We start from the raw sequence: 25,632 nt of genomic DNA on the forward strand, positions 1-25,632 counted from the left end.
GTAGCAATGATGTGGGACCTGGAGGTTTCTCCCCGGAGTTTGTGCTACTAAGGCATGAAGCCTTCCTGGGCAGGAAGACTGCGAAGAGGAGCTCTCAGGACAGCGCTGGTGGCTCTGCCAAGCTGAAGAGACAGGTTCTACCTTCTCCGGGCCCTCTGGCTCAAGGGAGCCGTGGAGATGCGGGGACCATGGGGGACCACCTGGTGGGGGAGTCTAGCCACGCCCCAGGGTGACACTGAACCTGATCTGGATCCAGTTGCCAGTGGGGACAATCCGTTGCACTATTTGAAGATCACCAAACCCATCTGGAAATTTGATCATTTATTTGTTCTGTTTGGTGGTCCTAGGCGAGGGAACAAGGCGTCCAAGGCCACTCTGTCTAGGTAGCTGAAGGGGAGACCATTGCTTCAGCATACATTTGCAACGGCCACTCCGTCCCGGTCAGCTTGACAGCACATTCGACGCAGGCACAAGCGGACTCTTGGGCGGAGTGCCAGCTGGTTTCGCCACAGGAGATATGTAGAGCCACGGTTTGGCCCTCTCTGCATACCTTTTCCAAGCATTACCACTTGGATGTTAAAGCGCCGGAGGACTCCAATTTTGGGAAACGAGTGCTTCGAGCGGGTTTTTTGGGATCCCCCCCAGAGTAGTGTGGCTTTGGTACATCCCACTGGTCTGGACTGATCTGGGTATGTCCAGGAAAGGAAAATTGGTTCTTACCTGCTAATTTTCGTTCTTGTAATACCACAGATCAGTCCAGAGGCCCGCCCAGATGTGACTGCTGAAAGATTGGCTGACCCTTAGGTGAGCTGCCGTGTTGAATTCTGAAGGAAGTACTCTTTATTCCGATACTAACGGAGATGGGATAGGATTTCCAACCTTAGGGGAATCCAACCCTCCCCTTTTTTTTTTTTATGTTCGCCTTGTTCGGGGTGAATAGATGTTTAAGGTTGTTTAAAGTTAGTCTCAGTGGTTTTTTTGCTTGGGGATCGACCAATCCTGAGGAACTGCAGATGGCACTAGGGTTATATAGCCGTGCCTCGAAGTTTTGTTCTCTGCCTCCATCTGCTGGTGGGAGTGCATAACCCACTGGTCTGGACTGATCTGTGGTATTACAGGAACGAAAATTAGCAGATAAGAACCAATTTTCCTTTCTTTACTATTTTATAAACATGTATGTGGATATTTTATATGCAGAAAAAAATATCTACATGTAAAACCCTGATTTACGTGAAGGCAGATATATATTAAAATATGCAACTGTACTTGAAATCACCAGTTTACCACTACCTCTGCCACTGCACTTAGTCCATCTCCAGTATTCCTGGACCTCATAGTACTTCACCCTGAGCTCCCCAAGAGTTCATCCAGATCTCCCACCCAAAGATAGAAGACAACAGACAGTCCAGTTTCACTTGCCCAAATCAGTTAGCAGGTGTAAAAGTGCGAAAATAAGTTGGCTAATGTATTCTCGTAAATCTGTTATAAAATAGCAACTTCCACATGTACCTCTTGGCCCCAAAATATCCCTAGAATGCCCTTTCTTGGTGCAAAACCAAAAATATGCACACACTTTCAATGTTTATAAAATAGCATGTACACGAATACAGGCTACTTACACGCACATAAGCTAACTTTCCACACAAAACCCTTTTGAAAATGTACTTCCATAGTTTTAGCACCTTCTCTTCCCTCCTCTCACCCTCTTGGCATCATCATTCTCCCCCCCCCCCCCCCCCAGATCGTCTCCAGCCAACAAGAGAAATCAGGCGAGCAGTGCTTCTTGCCTTCTCCTCTGCCATCTCTTTCTGCTGGTTTCCCTGTTTTCAGAACTGCGCTGGGCCCTTAGTCCTTCTGAAACCTGCCAGCCCTGCGCAGTTCTGACTTTAGAGGGAAAACTTGGAGAGGAGGCAGCAGCAGCAGGTAAGAAGTGTTGCTTGCTAACTCTTCTTGCCAGTAGGAAGAGAAAGCATAGAGGAAGGGGAGAGAGAGAGATCAAGATTTCGCTGGCAGCGGCAGCTGTGACCCGCCTCAGTCTTCTTTCTTGAAGCAGCTCAAATTTTTCAGCATACCTGAGTTTCCCCAAAGCTTACTGGTTGGGAACTTGTGTATCAGAAGATGTCCTTTGTGAACTTCTGACTGTATTGTTAGGTATGTCATCAAGTATAGCCCATGTCTAGGAAGGCATTTATAATCACTATAGTACATTTAACTTTTTATATATTCATTAGTCTTTAACTTCCATTCTGTCTCTGTAGTCAGCTAATAATTTTGAGAGTTAAAAATATACCTGAAAAATTATTTGGCATGGTCAAACATATGACTTAAGAGATCATAGCCTGAGCATTACCCATTAGCTCTTTTCTGATTGTACCAACATATTTTGGCAGAAAGTTCAGGCTTGTGCTGCCTGAGCTGATGCAGTCCATTTTTTCTACAGTTATAGTAAAAAGAAAACAAAATCTGTTTCTGTTCCTTTATATTAGTAATAGTGTGCCTCAGGTTATATTTTCCATTGAAAAGATCTTTCCAGCTAAACTACATCCATTTTTAATCTTGACACTTTATTTTTTTCTTTGCTACTAAAATATCACAGATGGCTAGATTTGCTGTATAAAGACTGCTTTACCAGGCTATTAACTCTGATTAAAATAAAAATATCTTATCCGTTTTATGTTTATTTCATTCCTGAAACATAATAATGTCAGTTATAAAAGCTCTATAATGCTACTTTGGTTTGACTGCACTGTCCTTTAATGTCATTCACTGTGAAATAAAATGTGTTTGTGACATCAGTGAAGTCAGTATTCAAAGCGCGTTCAGTGCTCGATAGCCAGATAAGTAGGACTTATGCGGCTATCTAGTGGTCCACTGAAAATCAGATGTCTTTTAGCTGGCCAATTTGTAGGTGGGAAGTGGACAGATTTGAGCGGTGCTACATATCTAATTAACTAACTACATAACTAGTTAAACGGAGCGACACCACCAGGCATCGCGAAAAAAGAAAGAAACCCCACCACCACCAGATGCCCTGCAACACCTGAAAACAAAAAGTAATTAAAAAAGGCAGGAGCCTGAAAAAAGGGAAGAGACGACCGCGATCGGGAGGCCCTCCCCCCACCCCCGACATCATCACCACCGCCAGCACCAGAGCGCTAAATGGAGCAACACCACCAGACGTCGCGTGACAAAGGGGCACTCCCCTTGGTGCACCCCTTCGTGCAAACTGTAGTGCTAGCAGTAATCAAACACTTGAAAACTCGAACGACCAATTAAATGGAAAACCATCAACCCCCTAAAGACTGCAAGATCCACAGAAAAGACCCAAACGTAGATAACAATTGGGACGACAGAAGAATGAAAACAAAAATAAAACACAAGTATCAACACTCAACCATTACGCACAACAACAATAAATCTCTCAGCAGCTACTTGACACTTTCTTTCCTACTTTTTAATGCTCAATCCATAATAAAGAAAATACCAATCGTCAATGACCTTCTCCAAGATGACAAGCCAGATTTCATATCAATCACAGAAACATGGGTAAAAAACACACACAGTACTAATCAACCAAATCAATAACTCTACCTACAGAACTTTTTCAATACCCAGACCTAAAAAGAAAGGCGGAGGCCTTATGCTAATCATCAAAAAAAACCTACAGATGAAATTACTCCCAACAAGCAATTGGTCCCCACTGGAAATTGCACTATTTGATTCACCAAATCTACAAATTTGTCTGGTATACTGCCCCCCTAACAAGCTGGATCGGAACTGCTCACCACTTATTGAATTCTTGATCAGAATATCAATCAACAAACCCATAATTATTCTAGGTGACTTCAACTTACACATAGACACTGCCCCCTACTCTCCCACTTACTCCTCAATCATTGACGCGCTCTCATCACTGCTCTAACCACTAGGAATAGCCTAGTGGTTAGAGCAGTGGGCTACGAACCAGGAGACCAGGGTTCGAGTCCCGCTGTCGCTCCTTGTGACCTTGGGCAAGTCACTTTATCCTCCATTGCCTCAGGTACAAACTTAGATTGTAAGCCCTCTGGGGATAGGGAAATACCTACAGTACCTGAATGTAAACCGATGTGATAATTCAGATTGAATATCGGTATATAAAAATAAATAAAAATCATCAGTGGCCCAATGCACAAAGCAGGTCACACTCTAGACCTAGTCTTCATCAACACTGACATATGATCTAACCACCAAACTAAGATAAAGAAAATGCCATGGTCAGACCACTCTATTATCCACGCAAACTTATATTCAAATTGTAAATTTACAACAATAAAAAACACAACTAAATCCTTCTCATACCGTCCACCTTTTTGCATCGAAACTCTTCAAGCAAATCTACAAAGTGAACGAACAAACATAGATCTATCAAACGCAGAAAACGCAACATCGTCCTGGATCACAATAACTAAAACTGTATCAGACAAGATAAACCCCATGATAAAGAAAACAAAAGAACCAAAAAATCAGAACCTTTGGTACAACGACAACATCAGAGCAACCAAACGGGAACTCAGAAAAAAAGAGAAATCATGGAGAAACAACAACAAAACAACCACACTATTCAACGCATACAGAGCTCAACTAGCAGAATACAAAAAATTCATCCATAAAACAAAAATAAACAAATACCAACATAACCCTAAGATGCTGTTCAACATAGTAAAAAGCCTAACCAAATCATCCTATGATGATCAGTCACAATCAACACCAAAGATCACTAGTAACAACTTTGCAGATTTCTTCAATGAAAAAATCAAAATCCTCATAAATAACAACCTCAATGACGACTCACAGGACCAGAAAATACAGAACATTCAAACAACAAGCTGGCCCAACTTTGAGACAGCATCTTCTCTGGAAATCCAAATGATCATTAAAAAAAAATGAACCCAGCTAAACACCCTATTGACGCCATACCCATTATGACAAAAAATCTTGAATCATCAATAACTAAGACACTAACTGATATCGTAAACCTTTCCCTCACAGAAGGAAACTACCCAGAGTTCCTAAAATCTGCAGTCATCAAAACCATTATGAAAAAGAATAATCTTGATCCAGAAAACCCACTGAACTACTGACCCATTTCAATCCTACCATTCATTGCCAAAATCATTGAGAAAATTGTCCACACATGTCTTGGTGACCACCTGGAAGAAAACATCCTGCAACCCACGCAATTTGGCTTCAGGAAACAACTGAACACGGGGACTCTACTACTATCAATGAACAACATCGTACTCAAAGGTTTCGAAAACGGCCACAGTTATCTTCTAGTCCTACTCAACCTATCAGCAGCCTTTGATACGGTAAACCACTCTATCATGATTGACCGTCTATCAGAAATTGGGGCAAAGGAAACAACCCTACAATGGTTCACTTCATACCTATCACAAAGAACCTACAAAGTGCTGCTCAATGATACTCTCTCAAAGAAAATTAATCTAAACACTGGAGTTCCTCAAGGATCCGCTCTATCAGTGACGCTCTTCAACATCTATCTGCTTCCAATATGCCACTTCCTATCAAATCTTAATCTGACCCATTTCATCTATGCAGATGACATTCAAATATTAATCCCAATACAAAACTCGCTAGAAGAAACATACAAAATAACAGCCACTTACCTAAGCAGAATAAAGCAAATACTAACCAACTTAAAACTCATCCTTAACTTCGACAAGACTGAAATAATCATATTAGACAGAAAGAACAACTCTCCTCAACTTCCACCACTCAACCTAATGAACCAAAAAATGGTTATATCTCCGGTCAGTCATGCCCGCAATCTTGGAGTAATAATTGACAAGGAACTTTCATTCAAAAACCACATCACAACTAAATTCAAAGACAGATATCATAAACTACTAACACTTCATCAATTAAAATGTTCCTTTCCACCAACGACTTCAGATCAGTACTTCAATTACTCATTTTCTCCAATCTGGACTACTGTAACTCACTCCTTTTCAACTTACCTCTAAACACCATCCGTCCACTCCAAATCCTACAAAACACAGCTGCAAGAATCCTCACCGGATCTAAAAAACATGACCATATTACTCCAACACTTATCTCACTGCACTGGCTACCAATAAAATTCAGGATAGAATACAAAATACTATCCATACTACATAAAATTATATATGAAAAACAAACAAACTGGCTAAGTTCCTCCATAAAATTGCACACTCCAAACAGAAACCTCAGATCAGCAAATAAAGGACTTTTAAAGATGCCACCTACTTGTTCCAAACAACTCACCTCATCTCAAAAGAGAACAATCTCTCTAGGAAGCCCTAAACTCTGGAACTCCCTCCCAATCGAACTCAGAACACAAGAAAACTTAAAAACTTTCAAAAAAGATCTAAAAACATGGATGTTTATATTATAACAAAGAATTGAAACGTGTAAAAAATTGATCAACAAACAATTTTGTAAATTGATGTCTCTATGTTAACAATCATTTGAACCTCTTTTGGAAACCTTGTAAACCATCGTATTTTTTGTAAACCGTTGTGATGGCAAAACAGAACAACGGTATATAAAACTCGATAAATAAATAAATAAACTTGACCAAATAGGTAGCGGTATTCATCTTAGCTGGTTAAGTTAATTGAATGAGTTAGATCAGCCATAAAACTGATCTAACTTAGCCAGATTTAACTTATCTGGCTAAGCAGAACCTTGACCGTGGATATTCAGCAGCATAGCTGTTAATCACCTCAGTGTGATTAACTGGTACAAGCTGATTGTCTCTCAACATTCCAAGTTCTAAAACAATGTTTAACATTCTACAAAAAAAGGACATTATGATTCCTTGAAATAAAGGCTTTTATATGATGCTTATTGAGCCTGTTTATGATGTATTTTTATTCCAAGACATGTTACAATACATTACAGGATAAAATAAAACCATTGCATATGCATATACAAATCTATGAAGCATATAAATTGAAGAAAATATATAAGGATGTTCAATGATTTATGCATAATAGAAGTCTATCAGAGCCATTCTCCGTGGACAAGCAAAATGGTAGGCCTTAAACATGGGTGACATCATCAGATGTCTAGAACTAGGCACACTGAGCCTGCCCAGCATGCCCTATACCACACGTCCCTCCTCAGTCTCTTTTTCCGCTGAGCTGTAAGCCTCGCGGTGTGAGGGAGCTCACTTCAGCTATTTTTGGCCTTGTGGAAAACTTTGTTTTTTCTCACGGTTTTCAAGTTGTTAATCGTTGTTCCATCACCGGGTCCCTCTCCGTGCCCTCCTGTAGTGTCTCCTAGTCAGGGTTTTCGGTGATTCAGGAAAGTTTCCTTTGATGGTCGAGTCCCCGTGGTGGCGGTACATCAGTGCCCGCTGGCCATCGATGCCCAGCCATCATCGCCTTCGATTAGTGACCCTTTTGTTCCCTTTATCATGGCCAGGTCCAGTTTTTGGCAATACCCCCAGTGCCCAAGGACCATGTCCATCCTCTGCCTAGGGGCATCGTATGACATCCGAGGTAGCCACTTATGCACCCAGATGACCCCGAAGGGACATAGACTTCAACTCGACAAAATGGAGCAGCTTTTTAGGTCGAAGAAGACCGAGCTATTGGCAGTAACGGACCAAGGACACAGAGTCATCGACATCGGCAGGACCATCTGTTCAGTTGCTGCTACCAGTGGAGAGGGCACCAGAGACAGACCATCATCGATCTGCTCCAGGCCAAGGACATCTGGTTCCTTGGCATCAGGGGAAAGACTAGGCCGAGCATCGAGGGAAGCCAAAGAAGCATGGGCACCGGTCCCAGTCTATGCACGGTGCTGGGCACGGGGATGTACCGGCCTTTGCTGCAATGTCCCCGAAGCAACCCCATGGCGAGGAGTACCAATCCTCCATCGATGCCGGGGGTCGCAGTGGTCTCCACAAGTCCTGATGCCAGTCACCGATTCACCTCGAGGTTCCAAAGAGAATCTGGCCACCCCTCCTTTTTCCTAATCGGTGTTGGCATCGGTAACATTCGAGAAGGAGCTGGAGCACAGAGTACAGCTAGCAGTGGACCGGGCACTGCAGGGCTTTGGTCCTGTGGCACCAACAACACTGAACCCAGTGCTGCTCGTCCTCATACTGCTTCTAGAGAAGCTCAATGTGCTTATCTGAGAGTTACCAACCAGAATAGCATGGTTTTGGGCCTTGGATCTCTGACCCAGTGGTACATGAATGACTCGATGACATGGTGTGTTCTGGAGAGAATCTCTTTGGAGATAGGGTGAGGGAAACTGTGGCCCAGCTTCGGGACCACCAAGAAACCCTCCAACAACTCTCTGCCAGTACTCCGGACCTGTACTCCGGACCTGTCCTCCTTTTCTAGGGGGCCAGCGAGACCAGAGCCAAGGAAGTCTTTCTTTCACCAAAGAAAGTACTATCCTCTGCCCCCTCGCTCCTGTCAACACCATTGGGGCTTCCACAGCCATCCTGAGCAGCAGAAAGTCCCCAAACCCCAGCCAGCTCCTCAGTCAACTCCATGGACAGGATTTTGACTGGGTCAGAAGGAACTTATGCCGGTTGCCCATATCCAGGATGACGGACCCTCCGGTTGGGGGAAGGCTGCGGTTCTATGTGAACCAGTGGCCCAGTATAACCTCAGACCAATGGGTTCTGTCCATCATCTGTTAGGGGTACTAGTTGAACCTATTGGGTGTCCCACCAAATTGCCCTCCATGCCTATTTTGTGAGCCAGTAGCGCATCAGGAGGTACTACTAGCAGAGTTCTCCTCCCTCTTAACGGCCAGAGCGGTTGAGCCCATATCACCAGGGAAAAGAGGGTGGGGATTCTACTCCACGTACTTTTTGATTCCAAAGAGAACAGGATGATTCCTTCCCATCCTAGACCTAAGGACCTTGAACAAATTTCTGAGAGAGGAAAAGTTCAAGATAGTTTCTCTGGGCACCTTGATCCCCTTTTGCAAAATGGGGGCTGGCTATGCTCCCTCAACCTAAAGGATGCATAAAAATAATAAATAAATAAATCAATATCTTCTCCAGTCACAGGAAGTATCTCTGATTTGTCATGGGAAAAACATCACTTCCAGTACCAGTGTTGCCATTTGGGCGCCCCCCCGCCCACTCTTCACAAAATGCCTGGCCGTGGTGGCAACACAACTCTGCAGACAGGGATTGCATGTTTTCCCGTATCTAGACAATTGGCTGGTCAAGAGCACATCTCAGGCAGGGGCCACCAGATCCAAGCGCTTGACCATCTGGTTGTTGGAGTCACTGGGTTCATTCTCAACTACTCAAAGTCCTTTTTCAGCCCGTCCCTTCAATTGGACTTCACAGGAGCCCTGCTAGACATAGCCAAGGCTTAGGCCAAGGCCTTCTTGCCTCGAGAGAAGGCAGTCACCTTGCCGACCTTCATGGCAGAGATCCAACAGAGCCAGCAGGTATCAGCCTGGCTCATGTTGAGGTCATTGGGGCATATGGCCACAACTATCCATGTCACTCCCTTGGCATGTTTACACATGCGCAGAGCCCAATAGACCCTGAGGTCGCAGTGGTGCCAGGCCACTCAGTGCTTACAGTATTGCATCCGAGTCACCCCTTCTCTCCAGGACTCATTATCCTGGTGGGCGGCGGGTACTTTGAGATCTGAAATGGGGGATCTCATTTTGAAGTCGCCCTACCCAAATTGTCCTAACCACAGATGCATCCACCCTGGGTGGGGAGCTCATGTAGATGGGCTTAGCACTCAGGGTCTCTGGTTCATCCAGAAACACTCTTGTCAAATCAACTTCCTGGAGCATCAGGTGATCAGGTATGCGCTATGGGCTTTCAGAGATTGGCTGTCCAGCAAAGTTGTCCTGATCCACACTGACAATCAAGTAGCTATGTGGTATGTCAACAAGCAGGGAGGCATGGGATCGTACCTCCTGTATCAGAAAGCGGTCCAGATCTGGTCATAGGCCCTTTCCCACAGAATGGTGCTCAGAGCTATGTACCTGGCCAGGACGGAGAATGTGGTTGTGGACATGCTGAGTCGAGCCTTCGGACCCCCCATGAGTGGTCCCTGAACCAGGGAATAGTGAATCAGATATTCTGCCTCTGGGGGACCCCGGACATAGATCTGTTTGCATCCCCCTGGAACAGCAAGATGCCTCAGTTCTCCTCCCTGTTCAGATCAGACAGCAAACTAGCCTCGGATGTCTTTGCCCGTCATTGCGTATCCTCCTATTCCCTTAGTGGTGAAGACTCTCTTGAAGCTTCACAAGGACCAGGGGGACTATGATCCTCACAGACCCTCACTGGCCATGACAGGTCTGATTTCCACTTCTACGGGGAGATGTCCTTCCAGAGACCAATCAGTCTGAAGACTTCCCCAGATCTCATCACACAAGATCAAGGCAGACTCCGGTATCCCAACCCCCAGGCCTGGTTGCTCACCGCCTGGATGTTGAGAGGTTAATCCTGCAGCCGTTTGATCTTTCAGAGGATGTGTCTCAGGTCCTGGTGGCTTCTAGAAAGGCTTCCATCAGAAAGTCCTATGGACTGAAGTGGAGGATGTTTTTCTGTGTCGTATGTGCAGAAGGCCCTAAATCCATTCTCCTGCCCCATACAAAAACTGCTTGACTGCCTCCTACATGTATCGGAGGCTGGCTTAAAGACCAACTCCGTTAAAGTTCATCTCAGTACAATTGGCACATATCACCAAGGTATAGATGGTACACCATCTCTGTACAACCTATAGTTGTACACTTAATGTGGGACCTACTTCAATTGAAGCCTTCCCTAATGTCTTCCGCTGAGTCTTGAGACCTCAACGTGGTTTTAGCTCAGCTGATGTAAGCTCCTTTTGAGCCACTGCGCACCTGTGACCTGAAGTACTTGACCGGGAAAGTCATATTTTTGGTGGCAGTCATTTCAGCACACAGGGTCAGCGAGCTCCAGACCTTAGTGACTTATCCATTTTATACTAAGTTTTATCATGACTGGGTGGACTTGCATACGCACCCTAAGTTGCGTATGCACCCTACGTTCCTCCCTAAGGTGATGACAGATTTCCATCTTACCCAGTCAGTCGTCCTGCCAATATTCATTCCCAGGCCCCATTTGCACCAAGGTGAACGAGCACTGCACAGTTTGGATTGTAAGCAAACCTTAGCTTTCTGTCTGGAGCAGACAAAAGCCCATAGACAGTCCTCCCAACTTTTTATTTCTTTTGACAAGAATAGGTTGGGTGTTGATATTGCTATACAGTCACTATCCAGTTGACTAGCAGATCGCAACTCCTTCTGTTATGCCCAGGCAGGATTGCATCTTGGGGGTCATGTCAAAACTCGTTCTGTCAGAGCCATGGCTTTGGAGGAGATCTGCAAGACTGCAACGTGGAGTTCTTCCCACACATTCATATCTCATTGTCTGGATAGGAATGGTTGACGTGACAGTAGGTTCAGCCAGTCTGTCCTTTGGAACTTGTTTGAAGTGTAGAACCAAGTCTCTCGCCTAGGGTCTGTTGTTTGGGTACAGGTTGTCCCCCCCTCTGTTACCAGCAGCACCAGTTTTTATGTCCGTTGGTACCTAGTTGGTTGTCTGTTGGTCCCCTTTTGTGTTGGAGAGCAGCCTGTAGCTAGGGATTCACCCATTTTTTGAGGACTACCATCCTGCTGTCGTAGAAAGCAGAGTTCCTTACCTATAACAGGTGTTATCTGAGGACAGCAAGATGTTAGTCCTCCCGAAACCCGCCCACCACCCTGCGGAGTTGGTTTTCTCTTATTTTGTATTTTAATTATAATTCTATATTACAAGACTGGAGACGGACCCCATGTGGATGTGTAGAATAGAGCATGCTGGGCATGCTCAGTGTGCCTAGTCAAAGTTCTCTAAACTTTGATATAAGTTTTCTACATCGGGGCTCCATCTGATGATTTCACCCATGTGTGAGGACTACCAATCTACTGTCTTTGGAGAAAACCTGTTACAGGCAAGCAACTCTGCTTTCTAAAATATAATGTAAAAAGTGAATCTACATTGGTAAAATTTGCAAAACTAAATTTGTTACTCCAGAAATCAAACTGTTAACACTTTTTTCTGATACATAAAAACTGCAGCACTAGCTAGATTCCTCAGAATACCAGTATATGTTTATTTCTTAGTCCTATTGCCTTCTTTTTCTTTAATTTTTTAGGTCTTCTTTCTGTTTTGACCTAAGATGGTTTATTTTATTATAGATGTATCCCTTTTTTGTTATGAAAAACATGTATCTTTTATGATAACACCCTAAATTTTTTTCCGTAACTCAGTGTTATTTTTTTCCTACCTTCATGCGCTTTACCTGCATAATGTTCTGATGATAGCACAGCAATTTCCCAATTATGTTCATAAGAAAGGGGGTGACTATCAAGGTGGGATTCTGAAAAACATTTAATGCTGAGATCTTCTCAGGGATGAAATATAAATTGGGGCAAAAAGGGAGATCGTAATAGGATTTTTTTTTTGTTGCTTTATACTTTACTGTTCGCCCTACTCTCTAAGGCAATAGAAGATATGGTGACTGATTTATCTCACTATCTGTGCAAAGAGATCAACAAAGCTATTGAACTGTGACTTACAACATGAAAGCACGTTATTGCATCTGCTTTTATTATAATGAAATCCATGTTTATTTGCAGAGTGCAATACATGTCAATGACAGCGTTGTACCTCAGCCAACTCTCCAGCAGTTGTCTGTAGAAAAGTTGACACGAGAAGCAGCTTTTCTAATGGATTGCGGATCGGTAAGTAATAATTATTACTATCCATTTAAATCAATGACAGTTCTGTTTGCTTTCATGTTAACAGGCTTTGAATTAAAGTGAAGTTCAAATACAGCTGCATGCCACTTCACAGGAAAGTCTCCCCCTAACATATCATGTGAAACAAATGATGTATGAATGTTTCATGATGCTTAGTTACCTTCTTAGTTACCATGTGACAATAGCCATGTGACAATGACTATTGTCACATGGCTATGACAATAGTCATTACGGGAGCAATTTTCATATCTGCCTGCATAGGTGCAAAGTTTGTGGTTAATTTTGCCCGCAGGCTTTGCACCAGTTGTCAAAGACAAAGTATGAGCATACATTCCCTGTTTTAATATTAGCACAAGTTAGTAGGGACTCACAAGCTTCCTCCAAGCATGACTTAGACATGGCAGAAACAGCATCTAAGAATGAAAGTGTCTGCAGGTGTTGAGAGATGAGTCTAAGGGTTACAAAGGCTGATTGATGTTATAATACTTATGTTAGACACAAAACAAATTCGATCAGATATCTCTAAAATAATTTTGGAACTGATGGTGAGGTTAAGTCCCTAAAAGACCAAATGATTCAGAATAAAATTTAAAGCAGTCGGCAAATAATTTGACAGCATGCTTTTATAGGAAAGTAAGTACTCTGGAAAAGATGACCAACAGAAGGAACAACAAGATGACTTGGAGAATACACAGTATCATTCTGGCGATTTAATATTAGGAGTCACTGAGACAGAAGGGGGATGTGTTAGAGGTCTACAAGATCATGAATGGAAAAGAGCAAACCACAAGCAAGCAGTTGTTTACTCTGTCCAAAAATATTGTGTCCAGGGGGCATCCAAGATGAAAAGCAAAGTATTTCTTTAGTCCATTGGGTAGTTAAACTGTGGCATCTACTGCCTCCAAATATAGTTACAGCAAGCAGCATATCAGAGGGATCTAGATACATTCTTGGAAGATAAGGTATATAAACAGATAGAGATGGGTGGAGATTACAGGTTATATTAGAGATTATAGATCTATAGAGAGCACTTAAATGAACTCTAGTTTTCATCTGGTGACTATAGGGTCACTGTTGAAGACAGGATGCTGGGCTAGATGGACCATTGGTCTGACCCAGCTTTTTAGCCGTTCCTATGTTTTGTGTATAGGTGTGTGTCTTATATAGATAATTGATTAGAGAAATAATTTGAAAGTAGTCACCTGGAATGTAGTGGGGTTGGGGTCCCCAATAAAAAGAAAAAAAGATTCTACTGGCACTTAAAAGGCCTAAGGCTAGGATTGCCATATTGTAGGAGATTAATCTAAGTGAGACTGAACAACTTTAAAGCAAATGAGTGGACTACTGCTTCTCCACTTCCTAAGAACCAAGAAAACCAGTAGGGCTATCCTCTTTCATAGAACAGTTCCCATAGGAGTGGAGAATGTTGTCAGGATCTCGTGAGATGTGTAGTTGCTGTTGGATTCTGTTGAAGAAAGACTGATGTCTGCAATGTTTGTGCCCTCAAGGCTATATTTTATTTATTTATTTATTTATTTAAACATTTTTATATACCGGCATTAGTTGTGGACATCATGTCGGTTTACAGTAACCAGGTTAAGTTTGGAAAATTACATTTTAATTTTTCTCTACCAGTTTTTAAGGGCAACATTCTGCTAATGATGAATAGAGAGAGTTCATTTCTATCACAGGCCCCAGAGTGATTGATTGGGTAAGACTAGCGATAAAGCAGTTTTAAGTAGTGACAAGGGCATATCTTTTCTAGGCGATAATCTACTGGTGGTAAATGTATGGTATGTTATGCACCTGTTTAAAAGAGTCTACATGCACATTTCAAGGACTCATAGGACACAGTCCAGGATAAGGTTATATCTTGGCCACTGCATTCTTTTTTCCTGTTGGCTATTTTTAATCATGTTCTTGTAAGGGTAGATTTGATGCTGAAAGATACAGAAAAGGATCATAGGCAATTTTCAAAACTGCTTTAATTGGTGCAAAGTCTCCAGGTATTTTTTTTTTTTTTAATATACTTGTGTGCTTTGTACCAGTTTTTAAAAAGAGAGAATGAGAATACTTTCCCTTTGAAAACTGCCTCGGGGAGGGGGCAGAGAAAGTACCCACAAACATTTATACTTGCTTTTTATATGTGTATTTCTTCCAAATAAAATGTGTAATTTTGAAAATACAAAACTCTGTGTCATTGCCGCCCCCAAGCTAACTAACCCCTAAGAATGCCTCCATTTGGTGCAGGTAAAACTGTACATTCAGCGTGGGCAATTTTCAAACAGCCAATTTATCGGACATTATTCAAACTCTATTCTGCAAATGCACCTTTAAGTCAAACGAGTTGGATCGGTTGCTTATGTTTTCTTGTTCCCAAGGCTTTTCCATGACACAAGTATAATCAGGCTTTGCACAATATACAGGGCTGGATAAGCTTGCAGTAAAATGGCAGGCTGTTGCTGGTCAGATGTTTTGCCCTAGACACTTAAGATATGGTTTAAAGAGATTGAGGGGATGAGTGACTGAGAAGTGAGTGAGAGGCAGGGGGTGAGGGAGAAGAGGGTGTAGAAGAGTGACATTCTCATGTCACATATACTGTCTGTGTGTGTGTGTGTGTGTGTGTGTATATATGTGTATATATATATATATATATATGAGCAAAGGACGTTTGGGCGTCCCCTCCCCTAATCCATGACAATCTCAGGATTACTGGAAATCAAAAGTTCCCAGGTCTAGAGTGGGGGAAATTTTTTATCTTCATTATTTTTAATTATTGGGTATTATTTGATATGGGATCTTCTTAGTGTTTGGGTAATTGCCAGGTTCTTGTGGTCTGGTTTTGGCCTCTGTTGGAAACAGGATGCTGGGCATGATCGACCCTTGGTCTGACCCAGCATGGCAATTTCTTATGTTCTTATGAGCTGATCGAAAATGTTCCCTTAAAGGAGATGCAATTCAGTATGGTGCACAAAACATATGCTCACCCTGCTTGGGCCTATAAAGCGGGCATATTCATATCTAGTAGTAGTCACTAACCTTTGAATGAGGAAGACTTTGCATTCAGTCCTGCACAAAAATTAGGTGCTGCGGGTTGGACATGCGTTTTCCGCCCCTTCCTGAATAAGGGGTAAGGGAAAACACGCGTCCAAGGGCAGGTTAACAGTGCGCTCCGTCGGAGCACACTGTACTGTATCGGCCTGTAGGTTTGTACACATGGAGCAACAGTGGGACTTGATCCGTGGTCTCCTGGTTCCTAGCCTGCGCCTCTAACAACTAGGCTACTCCTTTAAGAGATTATGTTTGGCAATCCAGTCTGAAGGCATGGTCGGGAGAATAAATCATCCTGTTCAGAATTCTAAATTGCAACTCCCTAAACATTACCCCTTCAGAAGAATGATATAATGAATTGACACAGACAAACATATTGTCGTCCTCTCTAGTAATTCGTAGTTCTAAAGAAATCAATAGCTCATATGATTGAATAGAGAGTAACAATTTATACAATCCCGTCAAGGTTGTTTCTCCCCAGAGGATACCAAATGAAAAGCCCCATAAATACATTGGACAGATTGTAATTGAAAATTTGACATGATATAACTTAAGTGAGATAATGGTGGGATTGAAACCCCAAATGAGAGAGACAGTAAGAAAATGAATAAATCCTCTTAGTTTGTAAATTAATAAAAGGCAATATCAATGTCCCTTGCTTCCCTTCAGGTTCCAGGAGGGAAACAAGGATTACCTCTAAGTGACAGTAAGAATGACCTCCCCCATGCTAAGGACAAATGGGCTTGTAAAGATTTCCAAACAGCCCGTGCAGCTTTAATCCAAAGTGATTTAAGCAAATAGGAGGGAAGGGAATTCCGTGGAGCATGAAGAACATATGTCAGAGAAAGGGGGGTAGCCAAAGCTTTTTCTAAACAGATCCGTATATAAACCAACATTACCCAACCAATCCCCTACCTATCACAGGTTACAGGTGATATTATAAAAGTGGATATTGGGAAAGTCACTTCCACTGTCCTCTTTTGGCATCATGAGTTTTTTGCGAGATAACCTTGACTTCTTTCCTTTCCAAACAAATTTCAACCAAATGCGGGAAATCCATCAATATGTCCTTGCGTGATAGAATTGGGAGCATTTGTAGGGATAAATAACAATTTGGGAAGGAGCATCATTTTTATGAGTGCTATATGATCCATAAACAAAACAGGAAACTACATCCATTGCTCACATGCCTTCTGAAACCCTGAAAGAAGGGGAGAAATATTCAAGGAGTACCACATATTAGGGTCTCTGTGGATATTTAAGTTTATCCTTAGCCCATTTTAAAGGAAAATTTTGCCATAAAGAGTGTATGGTGCCCAGAAAGTCTAAAACCTCCAATTTGTCCAGGCTGAGTCATAACCCAGAAAAACTACCAAATAAGGTAAACAGCTCCAATGTTCTGGATAAATACTCCCGAGCCGTAGGCAGAAAAAGTAGGATATCATCTGCAAACAATAGCACCTTAAGGAGCCGATGCAAAAAAAAAGTTGCACTGAAAGCAGGTGTTGTGTGTTTAGCGCCCACTTTCATAACGTGCCCCCAGGCACCTCTCCTGGGGGTGCGATGTAATATTTAAATTAGGGCTCACGCTGTCGAGGAGGTGCTAGGGGCGATTGTGTGCCCCCTAGTGCCTCCTTGACAGTGTAAGCCGGAGAGAGGTCCGCTGTCGGTGGCTGTCTGCCGGTTAAGAAAATGGACGCTGAATTTATCAGCGTCCCGTTTTCCTAACCAGCGCACATGCAGGGGTTAGGAAAATGGATGCTAATAAAGGAGTTAATAAATCAATATTAAAGTGTCGAGCACTTAATATTAATTTATTCACTCCTTCACTTATTGCCAATTGGTCCCTTTACTGTCACATTTTAGAAGGCTGTCCTGAAAGGGGATTGGTCCTTTCCACTGACAAATGTCAGTGAAAAGGACCAATGGGCAATAAATGAAGGAGTGAATAAATTAATATTAAGTGCCTGACACTTTAATATTGATTTATACACTTCTTCTGGTGCCAGTAGTCAGGTTCCATTTTCCTAACCCCGCCAGTGCTTTTTTTAAACTTTTTTTAAAACTTTTTTTTTTAAAGAGTTGTTCCTCCTAGTTAATATCCCAACAATATTAAGTAGGAGGCAGTACAGAAAAGCAGTTTTTCTGCTTTTCTGTACTAGTTTTAGTAGCACTCAGCAATTAATGCATGCTCCAGGCAGGCATTAATTTCTGATCGCTAAAATGTGCATCCTAGATGCATTTTTTTTTTCATAAGGAGTGAATAGCTAATAGACTCATTCACGTGCATTTGTATATGAGGAGTGCTATTAGTTTCACTCTGCGTTAGACGTGCTTTGTAGAGGCGCTAATCCCCTTATTCCATAAGGGGATTAGTTAGCGCCGATATACAACCCGCGTCCAACTACAGATTATACAGTGTGCTGGGCTAAGCACACTGTATTGCATTGGTCCCTAAGAAAGAGAATTAGTCATGCCTTCGGTATCAATTATCATATTATTGAGAGTCAACACTAAGGGCTCAAGTGTCAATATAAATAACAAAGGGGACAGTAGGCAGCCCTGTCTAGTACCCCTAGTTAAAGGAAAGGACAAAGAAAATGAATTGTTCACACATACCCTGGCTTTCGGATTTGAGTATAGAACTTGAATGGACTCAAGAATGAAGCCGTGAAATCCGAAAACAGGTAATAAGCATTTCAGAAATGTCCAGGAGACCCTGTCAAATGCTTTTTCCTCATCAAAACATATTAGAACAGGGACTATAACACCCAATCTTTGCCAATTTTCCAGCAACATGAGATCCCTCCTTACATTTAAAATCGCCCGTCTACCATATACAAATCCCACTTTATTTATTTATTTATTTAATGGCTTTTATATACCGACGAATGTTGGGAACATCTCATCGGTTTACAGAGAACACAAATTTAGCAACAGGCTTTTCAATTAACGCATGATTATATGAAGAACAGTTAAACCATTAGTATTTACATATGACAAACTTGCCCTTTAGAGATAAGATTTGGTAAAATCGTCTTGATCCCATTGGCAATCAATTTAGCATAAAGCTTGATATCCACATTTGAGAGAAATGGGTTAGTAAGAAGTAACTAGTGAGGGATTTTCCCAGGATTCGGCAAAACTGTAATGTTAGTACTCTTAAGGGAATCAGGCATCCGTCCCACTTGTACCATGATATCAAATAATATCTTGAGGGCCATAGCTGCTTTCACATTGAGAGTTTTATAAAATTGAGCTGTTAAGCCATCCGGGTCAGGAGATTTCAGCAAAGAAAGTTCCGCAAGCACTTGTTGGACTTCTTGAATATGTATGGGCCTGTTCAAGGACTCCAAATGAGCAGGAGACAATTTAGGCATATTTACTATATTACTATCCTCAGCCGAATACAGAGTCTGATAATAATCCCCAAATGCTTTACTAATCTCCTGGGAAGAAGTAACTGAGGTACCCGTGTAGTCCTTGATGTGAGTAACAAAAGAAGATTGATGTTTTGCCCTCACTAAGTTCACTAATATTCTTCCAGGTTTATTGCCATATAAAAAAAAATTAATGCCATAAGTTAGAAAGGGAAGATGTAGCCCTTTGGTGTAACTTGTCATTTAGTAATTTGGAAGTTGCCCAAAACTCACATTTAGTCTGTTGATAATGATCAGTGGTCATCTAGTACTGGAGAGATTGAAGCAATTTGGTGAGAGATAAAATATCGCTATTGAGCTCCTTCTGTTTAATCGTATAGCTAATGATATCTCCCTTCAAAACTGTCTTGGCAGTCTCCCAAAAACGAATGGGGTTATCCATGTGAATTGTATTATTAATCTCATAATCTTCCCATTTTTTAAACTAAAAATATTTCAAATTTCTTATCTTGGACTAACCATCTGGGCATCCTCCAGTCTGCCTTCCCCGAAAAAGAAGTTAGTCAACACACAAGAAACTAGCCCGTGATCAGAGATCACTACTGGGCCTATATCCAAGGAGCTTAAAAGGGAAAATATGCCGTAGAAACTAGCAGGAAATCTATCCTGGTCTTATTTATTTATTTATTTATTTAGAGTTTTTTTTCTATACCGACATTCGTGATTAAAAATCACATCATGCCGGTTTACATATAACAGGGGGTGTGAACACAGAAACGGAACATTGACAAGTGCAAAGAGTTCTTAAAGTTACATTACAACAGGGATCGTATAACTGGGTAGAGAAATAACCGAGCAGTTAGTATAACTATTTACATTATATTGTGATGTCTCTTATAAGATATTGCTGTCATTCAATTGGGATCAGGGAAGACTTGTTTAAATAGCCAAGTCTTAAGCCTTTTTCTGAAAGTAGGTAGGCATGGTTCTTGTCTCAGATCCGGGGGAATAGAATTCCATAGTGAAGGTCCGGCTGTGAGCCCTGGCTATGTGGGTGAACCCCACCTCCCCTGGATGTAAAATTCGCCATGAGTCTAAAAGGTTTAACTGGTCACAAAAAAAGGAATATCTTTATGCACATCCATAACTGAAAAGGGAGAATTTGATTGCCTATCCAGATCTCGATTCACTATACAGTTAAAGTCCCCTCCCAGCAATATAGGAGCCTTCCCCAGTGAGTCCAGCACTGTTATAATTTTGGTGAAAAAAAACTGATCATATCTATTAGGGGCATAAATGGAGGCCATCCTAACTAGTTTACCAAATAGGGATCCACTAATAGCAATGTATCTGCCTTGAGGATCAGTGCAAGTCTGGGAAAGTTGTAAAGCAACATTACGATTAATTAAAATAGCCACTCCACATTTCTTTGATGTTCCCTGCGCTGCAAACACCTATGACACCCGATGCTTTCTAAGCTTAGTGTGTTCATGTTCTGTCATATGCATTTCCTGTAAGAATGCAATGTATTTAGCTGGGAAAGTATCTTTTCTCGCTTAACAGGTGAACCCAAGTCTGCTACATTCCAAGTAAGAACTTATATGACCCCCTCACTGGAGAAAGAAAAATGTAAAGCTAGGAGCAAAACCACCTCTCAAAAGAGATCAAAAAGCACAAAAGCAAACACATATACCACATGTCTTATATAACCTGAGTATATGTCCCAAATGAACAGGAATGTGCTAAATATCCACCATCCAATGTAAGAACTTCTGAACAAGAGTACCTCCCACCACCCGCCCTCCCAAAACATTCATACTCTCAATCATCGCCTAACCAGAGGCAAGATGTCAGTCAGATGTGCCAAGGCGCCGCCTCCCCTCCAATTTAACAAAACACAGAAATGAGAAATCAGAGATACATTTCCTCAAAAACAATGTTCCCACAATTGCTGGGTACATTGCCAGGGGTCAGGCAAATGGCAGAAAAACTGGTGAGCCTGTGCAAAGTAAAAATCAGAAAGTAATATAGGTTAAAAGGTAACCCAAAACATCTCAACAGGAAGACCTGCAGTAAAAATAAGATAGCAAAAAATAAAGCTTGCTGAGAGAGCAAGCCCTGCAGTAACAGTTCAGCTCGCAGTCTCCTCGTAGAAGTTCAAAAGCTAGAGAACAGTCCAGCCAAGGTTATTGTCCAGAGCAGTGTAATAGAGTTGAAGACATTATTCCTTATGTTGCCATGTTCTGTAGTTTAACAAACTGCTTGTGCTTCCTCAGCTACATGGAAATTGTGCCTTGGTGCTATATTCAGAGCTGAGCAGGGTATTGCAAGGTAAATCAAATGTTATGCTGAACCAGACGAACAAACTGGAGAGAATTCCCTGCATTTTAACATCACTCGGTTGGAAAAATCTTGGAAAATAAGCACTTTTTGATCTTTATAGTTCAATTGCTTTCTTTGGTAAAAGGCTCTGAGAATCATGCATTTATATGAGAAGTGAGAGCGTTTAGTAATTGGGCCTGGTTCTCCCTGGCACTTTAGGCCCTATACGATGTGCCCTCTCAAAAATCATTTTATCTTGGAATTCAGAGAGGCCCAGCTCCATCAACAGCCATTCTTCCAGTAATTTTGCCGAATCGATAGTCTAGTCATCCTCCACTATACCAACAAAGTGTAGATTTTTCCGTTGTGCCCGATTTTCAAAATCAAGTTTCTCAGTTTTTTCCACCATTTCCTTTTCAAGGCTGTGTACCCACTTCTCTAACTGCAGCGCATCATCCTCCACGCTGGAGATCCTCCCTTCAGCGTGATCAAGTCACGGTCCCAGCTCCGAAAGGGAAGATTTTAATTCCTCTATTTGGGTAGAGATATATGAGAAACGATCATCTAAAGCCATTACGATGGCCTCTGTAAACTTGGTTACCAGGGCTTCATCTAGATCCTCTCCAGGCATGGTTTCCATGCCATCAGCCATTTTAGGAGACGCGGGCTTCATTTTATCTTTTTCTCTCTTCGCTGATCTAAACGGCATTCCAGTGGTGAGACTCTCTAAAATCTCAGTGCACACTGCACCGCGTCCCACAACGACAGTCCACAAGAGAGGGCAAAATTTCAAATAAAATGCAGAAAAAAAGCTCAAATGAGGGAGGCAGCACCCGGAGTTCTGTACCACGCATATTACTGAGCCCCCCACATCCTATGACCTCCCTCATGAATGCAATTTTTATGTTCAATGAGTCTGGTTTTGATTTTCTTGGCAGTGCATCCTATTTTTTGTCATGACACATTTTAGAGGTAAACTTCTTTCTCATAAGGAGAATCCCTTTGCCCAGTGAACCGTTTTGAGGTAAAGAGGAGTTTGAGAACAGGCTTTCACTATACTTTGACTAAGGTTTCTAAACTAAGGAATGGGATAAGGAGTTAATAGTAAGTAGTATTTTATGAATATTTTCATCAAAATTTGTGAATTGACCACAGTTCTCCAGATCTTAAGATGTGTTTGTTAGGCTTGTTTATTGACCCTAAGGTAGAATAGCAACTTGCCAAGAGCTGGTCAGGATTTTGGAATGAACTAACAGAATCTGTTAATTCAATTGTCAGTATAAATGATCATCACCTGGAGAACCATGAGAAGTAACTAAAACATTTGATAGTTAAGCTATTCATCACTATATAAAGAACTTTAGAGACAACAGTGGCATCAAAATACTGCCATACTGCAAATAAGATCCTTTTATTGGAAAAAGGAACATAACACCTGCCAAACTGGCTCAGATCAAGGGCCCATCAAGCCCAGTATCCTGTTTCCAATAGTTGCCATTCCAAGTCACAAGTACCTGGCAGGATCCCAAATAGTATTTATTTATTTATTTAATATCTTTTAATATACCGATACTCAAGATAAAATATCTTATCGTACCAGTTTACATCAAACATGGGGTAACCAACGATATAGGCGCATAAAAGCATAAAGTTACATGAAACAGGGTGATGAATTCAGGACAACTATGGAAAAGATAACAAGCAGAGTTAAATAGTAACAAGGAGAACAATTTAGTGGGTGAACATCTAACAAACAACCAAATATTGTAGATAGATTCCTTACTACTTATACCCAGGAATAAGCAGTGGCTTCCCCAACTCTACCTGGTTAATAATTTATGGACTTTTCCTCCAGGAACTTGTCCAAACCTTTTTAAATCCAGCTACACTATCTGCCTTTACCATATCCTCCGGCAATGAATTCCAGACCAGTAAAGAATACAACAGATTCTGAACTAAATAGTGTGACTCTGGTCATTGCTTTGCCAACTTGGAAGGCTGTGCATGTTTTTCACTATTCATCCTGTTGGCATCCAGCTCTGATGCCATAGAGTCGAAATTCTGATATGCCTGCATCAAACAGGAGAGAAATCTTGAGGTGATCATATCTGAAATCCAGGTTACAAAATAGTATGACAAGCCATTTGCAAGAGCTATACAAATGCTAGCGATCATGGAAAGACACATTAAGTAGTAGATGAAAAGTGGTAATAATGTGACACAATCATTGATCTCCTCTGGAGTATTATACATGCCTCCAAAAGGATATGGACAGTCCAGCAAATGGCTGCCAAAGTGGTGCAGTGTGTGGCCCATAAGACATATATGAAATAAAACTTCTGGGACAATTTTCAAAAGTCTATGGATAGTTGCAAAGACCACAGATACTTTCATCCACAGACTTTGCACCAGTTCTCAAAGAAAAATTAGGAGCATCCTATTCTTTTGAATATTACCTAGGGAAAAAATACCCGCAAAGATTTGCCTCTTCTTTTTGTGCAGCGGTATTTTCACTGTAAAACAGTATGTATAGTTTAGAAAACACAAAATTATGCATGTTGTTGCTGCCTCTAATATAACCCCCAGAAATGCTTTGAACAATGTAGATCAAGTATACACCTACTTTTTAGCCACATGAATGCTGAGCAATCGTCCAAAAGCTTGTTTACCCTTGTAAATAGCTTTTTGAAGATTGCCCTCTAAAGGACCCAAATATGTATATCCTAGAAGAGACGTGGGATATTATAGAGACATTAGCATACATGAAAAGTACAAATTATGCAAAAGAAGTAATTATTTTTTTCAGTGACAAGGAGGGACTAGAACAAAGAAGTCATGATATACTGTAGCTCCTGGTGAGTAGACTGCAGAGCCGCATAAGGCAATATTCACAGAAAGGGTGAGGGTACATGGAACAGCCATTCAGGAGAGGTGGTGGGAGCATAAATGTTCAAGAAATGCTGGGATAAGCACAACAGATCTTTAGTTGTAAGGAAATGAAGGTAAAGCTAGAGGTTGTGGACTTTGCTTTTTGCATTAGGAAGGGAAAATAAGCTTCAGCCTCTAGCTAATGCCATATTCTATGTATAAGAGAGAAAGACAAAAGATTTGTGAGAAATGTTGCTATAAATAAATAATATATATATAAAACTGATAAAACCAAAGAGCAAACTTTAAAACTGACCAAACACAAGGGAAACATTTTTATTATGTGATAGTTCTTAAATAGTCTATTGTTGACGTGGTTTCTGTAATTACATTTTAAAAGCTGGATATATTTTTAGTTACTAACCAGAATATTTTATTTGCCGTATTATGCAGCAGAATATGTTTGCTAAGTAGCAGCACTGATAGCTTGGAGAAAGAGGTAAAATTGTACTAATAGTATAATGAAGAAGCTGAAATAGGATGAGCATGTAGGAAGTATTTTGGAAAAGTTCAAAGGTATAACATTATGGTATGAAGAAAGTATGATTAAAAGGGAGGTTGTAGTTGCTAAAGAAACAGGACTTGTTAAATCTCTCAAAATAACATGCATGCATAATTCATGCATTTATTGCTTCTTCGTTTACTAATAGATTATCATTTTCTTTTAAGCTCAGTTCATTTCTTGTGTCTTCATTTATAGAATAAAAAGTAAGGTGCTTTTCTCTGAAGATAAGCAGGCTTGACAGTCATACAAATGAGTCTTGTATTTATTATACTTTTCATGTATCTGTGAGATGACTTTTTTGGTATTTTGATAAGGATCATCCCAGCAGTATCTTGACTCATAAGGCAGATGTGGTTAAGTTAATACTGATTTCTTAGCATCCAGTGAGATAAATCCAGAACAAGTGAGTTATGCACCTCTACCAGCAGATGGAGACTGAGCAAGCTGACATTACAGTACAAATACCCCGCCTGTGACATCAGCCCGCCAGTATTCTCCATCTCCAGCAAATGGTGTACGTGCATCTCTCCACTGAGGATTGCTTAATTTTAAAGAAAAGAATTCAGGAAATAAATTTGCCCCGCTCTCCTGCAGTGATACCAAATGGTCCCTCCCACAGTTGAATTCCTGAGG

The 25,632-nt window shown here is 41.4% G+C and overlaps 1 protein-coding gene across 1 annotated transcript in view; it reads left to right on the forward strand.

The window, feature by feature from the left end:
• The window catches only part of SEC24B (SEC24 homolog B, COPII coat complex component), a 335,324-nt gene that overhangs the window by 280,340 nt on the left and 29,352 nt on the right, over positions 1-25,632 (forward strand). The window contains 1 exon segment of the mRNA XM_029596557.1: positions 12,691-12,795. Within this exon segment, the coding sequence (XP_029452417.1) occupies positions 12,691-12,795 (105 nt within the window).

This window comes from Rhinatrema bivittatum, chromosome 1 (genome assembly GCF_901001135.1).
Source record: "Rhinatrema bivittatum chromosome 1, aRhiBiv1.1, whole genome shotgun sequence".
Taxonomy (NCBI): domain Eukaryota; kingdom Metazoa; phylum Chordata; class Amphibia; order Gymnophiona; family Rhinatrematidae; genus Rhinatrema; species Rhinatrema bivittatum.